This window comes from Arachis stenosperma, chromosome 2, assembly GCF_014773155.1.
Source record: "Arachis stenosperma cultivar V10309 chromosome 2, arast.V10309.gnm1.PFL2, whole genome shotgun sequence".
NCBI classification, from domain to species: Eukaryota; Viridiplantae; Streptophyta; class Magnoliopsida; order Fabales; family Fabaceae; genus Arachis; species Arachis stenosperma.
In genome coordinates, this window is record NC_080378.1 from 102556371 (window position 1) to 102561573 (window position 5203).

At 34.7% G+C, this 5203-nt stretch overlaps 1 protein-coding gene across 1 annotated transcript; it reads left to right on the forward strand.

Annotated features, from left to right (window-relative positions):
• The first annotated feature begins 892 nt into the window (after positions 1-892).
• Positions 893-4249, forward strand: LOC130963321 (receptor-like protein 7). Its single transcript, XM_057889452.1, has one exon. It carries the CDS (start codon positions 893-895, stop codon positions 4247-4249), a length of 3357 nt encoding a protein of 1118 aa, XP_057745435.1.
• Positions 4250-5203: the final 954 nt, after the last annotated feature.

A 5203-nucleotide genomic window follows, 5' to 3' on the forward strand; every position in this document is an offset into this window, starting at 1 on the left:
AAATTTGAGTTTGGCTCACGGTTCTATTTATTAATAACTGAGCCTATTTTTTAAACTTAAGTTCAGCTAACCGAAAACTCACAAATTGGTTCAAATAATAGAAATATAATTTATAATTTTATATCAATAAATTATAATTTATATATTTAAAAAATATTTAAAAATGTCAATTTTATATATTATTTATCTATCAATAAATTATAATTTTTTTATTTATGTCCTATATTAAAATTATATATAAAAAATAAATATAAAATTTTAAATAATTAAGATTATTAATATATATATATTACTATTTCATATGTATATATATAATATTAAAAGTATAGATAAAATTTATATACATATATATAATCGAGTCAGCTCACGAGCTAATGAGCTCAATTCCAGGCAAAAGCTTGACTCACCAGCTTATGAGTTTAGGTTATTAAGTTATTAACGAGTCAAACTCGAACTGGTTCATGAGCTAACTTGACTCACTTCCAACCCTATTCATAACTCACACTCTCTCCTTTTCAAATTCAATTATTCAAATTAGCTGGTCTGTTTTATTTTTTTTTCTTTTGATTTATTAAAATAGTTTTATACGTGTATCTAATTACGTAATATTACATCAATAAAAATAACTATTTTTTACATTAACTGCGTAAATAGTCATTCAAAAGAATAAATATGATTTAATGATTGTGTAAACTATTTTGCAATATCTGTGCATCAAAATTAAATTCTTCTATCTAAATACATTTTTTAAAATGAATAAAATAAAAAATATAGTTAATTTGATGAGGAGGGAATATAATGTATGATTTGCAATATATAAAAGGAAGGATATAACATATAATCAAATGCAAAAAACCATTTATCATAGATAATAAGTTACTTCCCTCCAATGATGATGATGAGAACCACCCTTATCATATGGCTTTGCTTGCTAGAACCCTTGTGCCTAGTGAACTTTACCATCACCATTAATGCTGCTACTTCCCATTGTCTTGGTCATCAACATTCTTTGTTGCTCCATTTGAAGAACAGCCTCGTATACAACCAAACTCAGTCCAAAAAGTTAATTCATTGGAACCATGTTCACGATTGTTGCCACTGGAATGGAGTCTCTTGCTACAAGGGACATGTCGTGGATCTAGATTTAAGCCAAGAATCTATAGTTGGAGGTAACTTCAGCAGTCTCTTCCACATGCAATATTTGCAGAGTTTGAATTTGGCTTATAATGAATTCCACTTTGAAATTTATTCTGAGTTAAAAAACCTGAAGAATCTCAGGTATTTGAATTTGTCAAATGCTGGTTTCATGGGGCAAATTCCAACTGAAATCTCTTACTTGATCAAGTTGGAGACTCTTGACTTGTCTACCATAATCACTTCATCATCAAAACATGGTTTGAAACTTGAGAAGCCAAACATGGTAGAGTTTGTGCAAAACTTTACAAGAATGAAAGAACTGTATCTAGATGGTGTTGCAATTTCAGCCAAAGGAGAGGAGTGGTGCCATGCTGTGTCTTCCCTGCAAAGTCTACAAGTTTTGAGTATGTCATCTTGCAATCTCTCTGGTCCTCTTGATTCTTCATTGACAAAGCTTCAATCTCTCTCAATACTTCAACTAGACCATAACAATTTGGCAAGCCCAATTCCTGAGTACCTTGGTAATTTGTTTAATTTAACCACTTTGCAACTCAGAAGTTGTGGTTTGAGTGGAGTCTTTCCAAAAAATATCTTCCAAATTTCATCACTTCATGTCCTTGATGTGTCAGATAATCAAGGCCTTCATGGTTCTTTATCAAACTTTCTACATCAAAGATCTCTCCATTACTTGAATCTTAGCCGCACAAATTTCTCAGGACCTTTACCACAGTCTATTAACAAGTTAAGACAATTGTCAACACTAGATCTATCAAATTGCCAATTCAATGGGACAATTTCCAATTCATTGTCTGATCTTGCCGAACTTGTTTATCTTGATTTGTCATTCAATAATTTTACTGGTCCTCTTCCATCTTTCAATAAGTCCAAGGCTCTGAGAATCTTGTGTCTTAATCATAATTATCTAAAGGGCACACTTTCACCCACCCATTTTGAAGGCCTTATAGATCTTGTGAGCATTAATTTAGAAGTTAACTCTCTAGATGGAAGACTTCCTTCATCTTTGTTTACACTTCCATCTCTGCAGCTGCTCTTTCTTGCTAACAATAGATTTGATGGCCAACTTGAAGAGTTCCCAAATGGTTCCTCCTCATCATTAGAGATGCTTGATTTAAGTGAAAACAATTTTGAAGGGCGTATTCCTTTCTCTATCTTTCAACTGAAAAGTCTCAGTTTACTTCAACTTTCCACAAACAAGTTCAATGGCACCATACAATTGAGTGTTGTTCAAAGGCTACAAAATTTGGCAACACTTGATCTCTCAAACAACAACTTGTTAATTGTGGATGACAATGATCTTCCATTCCCCAAGTTGATCAATCTTTGGTTGGCTTCATGTAAGTTGACTGTATTTCCTGCATTTTTGAGAAATCAGTCTTCTTTACTCTTTTTAGATTTGTCCAACAACCAAATTGAAGGAACAATACCCAATTGGATTTGGAGACTTGAAATTCTATGCTTCTTGAATCTTTCCAACAATTTTTTGACTGATATGGAAGGTCCTTTCCAAAATCTTAGTTCAACTTTGTTCTACCTTGATCTTCATGGAAATCAATTACAAGGACCAGCACCCATTTTCACAAAAAATATTGTTCATCTGGACTACTCAAATAATAGATTCAGTTCTATTACACCATCAGATATTGGCAATTCTATTCCTGACTCAGTTGATATATTTTTCTCAAACAACAATTTTGATGGAAAAATCGATGAATCCATTTGCAATATTTCAACTCTTAGAATGCTTGATCTTTCATATAATGGCTTCATTGGCAACATTCCTGAGTGCTTGACAACAAGGAAGAGTAGCTCTCTAAAACTATTAAATCTTGCTGGAAACAAACTCAATGGCCACATTTCAGATACATTATTCTCAACTTCATGTTCTCTAAGGTTTATAGATCTCAATGGAAATCTTTTAAATGGAGGCCTCCCAAAATCTTTGGCTAACTGCCAAAATCTCCAAGTCCTAAATGTTGGAAACAATCAATTAATGGACGAGTTCCCCTGCTTCTTGAAGAACATTTCTTCTCTAAGCGTCATGGTTTTAAGGTCAAATAAGTTCTATGGACAGATTGGATGCTTCAATGTGATTGGCGATTGGGAAAAGCTTCAAATTGTTGATGTAGCAGACAACAAATTTAGTGGCACCTTACCAACAACACTCTTTCAGACTTGGAAAGAATTGATGTCTGATGATGAAGATAAAGATAAATCAAGGTTTGGACATTTATCTTTTAATTTTTATGATATCAACATCAATTATTCAGTGAATCTTGATGCTATAACTACAATTTTCTCTAAGACCAGCAAAATGAAGTTAGCCAAACTTGTTACAGTTGAGCCACTTTATGTGTTAGATCACTTGTTCTCTCATGTATATGCGGAGGCTGATAGTCTTCGTAGGTATGAGGACTCAGTTACCATTGTAATCAAAGGTCAACAAATGAAGTTGGAAAAGATTCTCATTGCATTCACTTCATTGGATTTCTCATCAAACCAATTTGAAGGGCCAATACCAGAAGAGATCATGAGTTTCAAAGCACTGCATGCTCTTAACTTGTCTCACAATGCATTCTCAGGCCATATTCCTTCAACTTTGGGAAACTTGAGAAATCTTGAGTCCTTAGACTTGTCAATGAATTCTCTGAGGGGAGAGATTCCAGCTGAGCTTGCAAGCTTATCTTTTCTTGCCATCATGAATCTCTCCTATAATCATCTTGTGGGGAGAATTCCAACAGGCACTCAAATTCAATCGTTTGGAGCAAATTCATTTGTGGGAAATGAAGCGTTATGTGGACCTCCATTGACACAAGGTTGTGGTGGAGAAGAGCAAGGGTTGTTACCAACATCATCTAAAACTACTAACTCTCATAGTAGTAGTTCAGTTGATTGGAGTTTGTTAAGTGTAGAGTTGGGATTCACTTTTGGGTTTGGAATATTCATGATGCCACTGATTTTGTGGAAGAAATGGAGGTTGTGGTACTCCAAGAAAGTAGAGGATGCTCTATACAAGATTGTGCCTCAACTTGATTTTGTATATGAACGTCGTGGTGGGAAGAGATATAGATCTTTAAGGTGGAAGCCTTATTGATTGTTGTTTCACTTTAATTTGTGTGTGATGAGTATAAAAAAAAGAACTGTGTTAATGAGGTTGAAGCTAGCCATTGGTAGGGCGTATGATCATGATAGTTTTATTTGAAGTTTTTCTTTTAGAGTTAGAGATTGCTTACATGAATGTTTGCGTGTGTTATATATTACATGAATGTCTGCATGTGTTATTATAAGTGTCGTCTAAATCAATGAATGGCATGATTTTTACTATGTAGAAACTCAAATATAGTTAGCTTTACATAAAATTGATAGTCAAAAATCGTTAAATAATTTGACAGATTTGATTAAATTATGGGATAAGTACTGTTTTGGTCTTAACGTCGAGGGTCAGAATCGAAACCGTCCCTAATGTAATTTTTGACTTAAAATCGTCCTTAATGTTACATTTCATTTTAAAATCGTTCTTTCTAATAAATTTTTTTTATTTATTCATAAACTGCCCCTACTTTAATAAAAAAATTATAAAATTAAAAAATAAAAGAAAACGCGTTGGGGGGAGAAAAAGGGTATACGAAGGAGAGGGAAGGGAAAGGAAAAGGGGGAAGGGGAAGGGGAAGGGGAAGGGGGGAGGGGGGACGACGCCGGTGGCGAAGAGAGGGAGAAGGGGAAGTGGAAGAAGTCGGAGAAGAAGAGGAAGAAAATGAAAGGGACGCAAGTTCGGGGTGGGGGGAAGGGGAAAGGACGCGGGGAGGGGAGGGGGAAGGGGAAGGGGGAGGGGGACGGCGGCGGCGGCAAAGCTTGGAGCCGTCGTCGCCGTCATCCCCATTGACTAAAATCCATTGTTGAACTTAATCCCACTGAGCAGAATATGGAGGTACTTATGGAAAAACGGGCTGATTTGGTCTTTCACAATAAAGTAATAAGTGAAACTGCCATTAAGCGACTTATTAGTAGATTAATAGATCACTTTGGAATGGCATATACATCACATATA

What these genes read in the sequence shown, in the direction of transcription:
- LOC130963321 (XM_057889452.1), top strand. Translation starts at nt 893, where the DNA reads ATGATGATGAGAACCACCCTTATCATATGGCTTTGCTTGCTAGAACCC.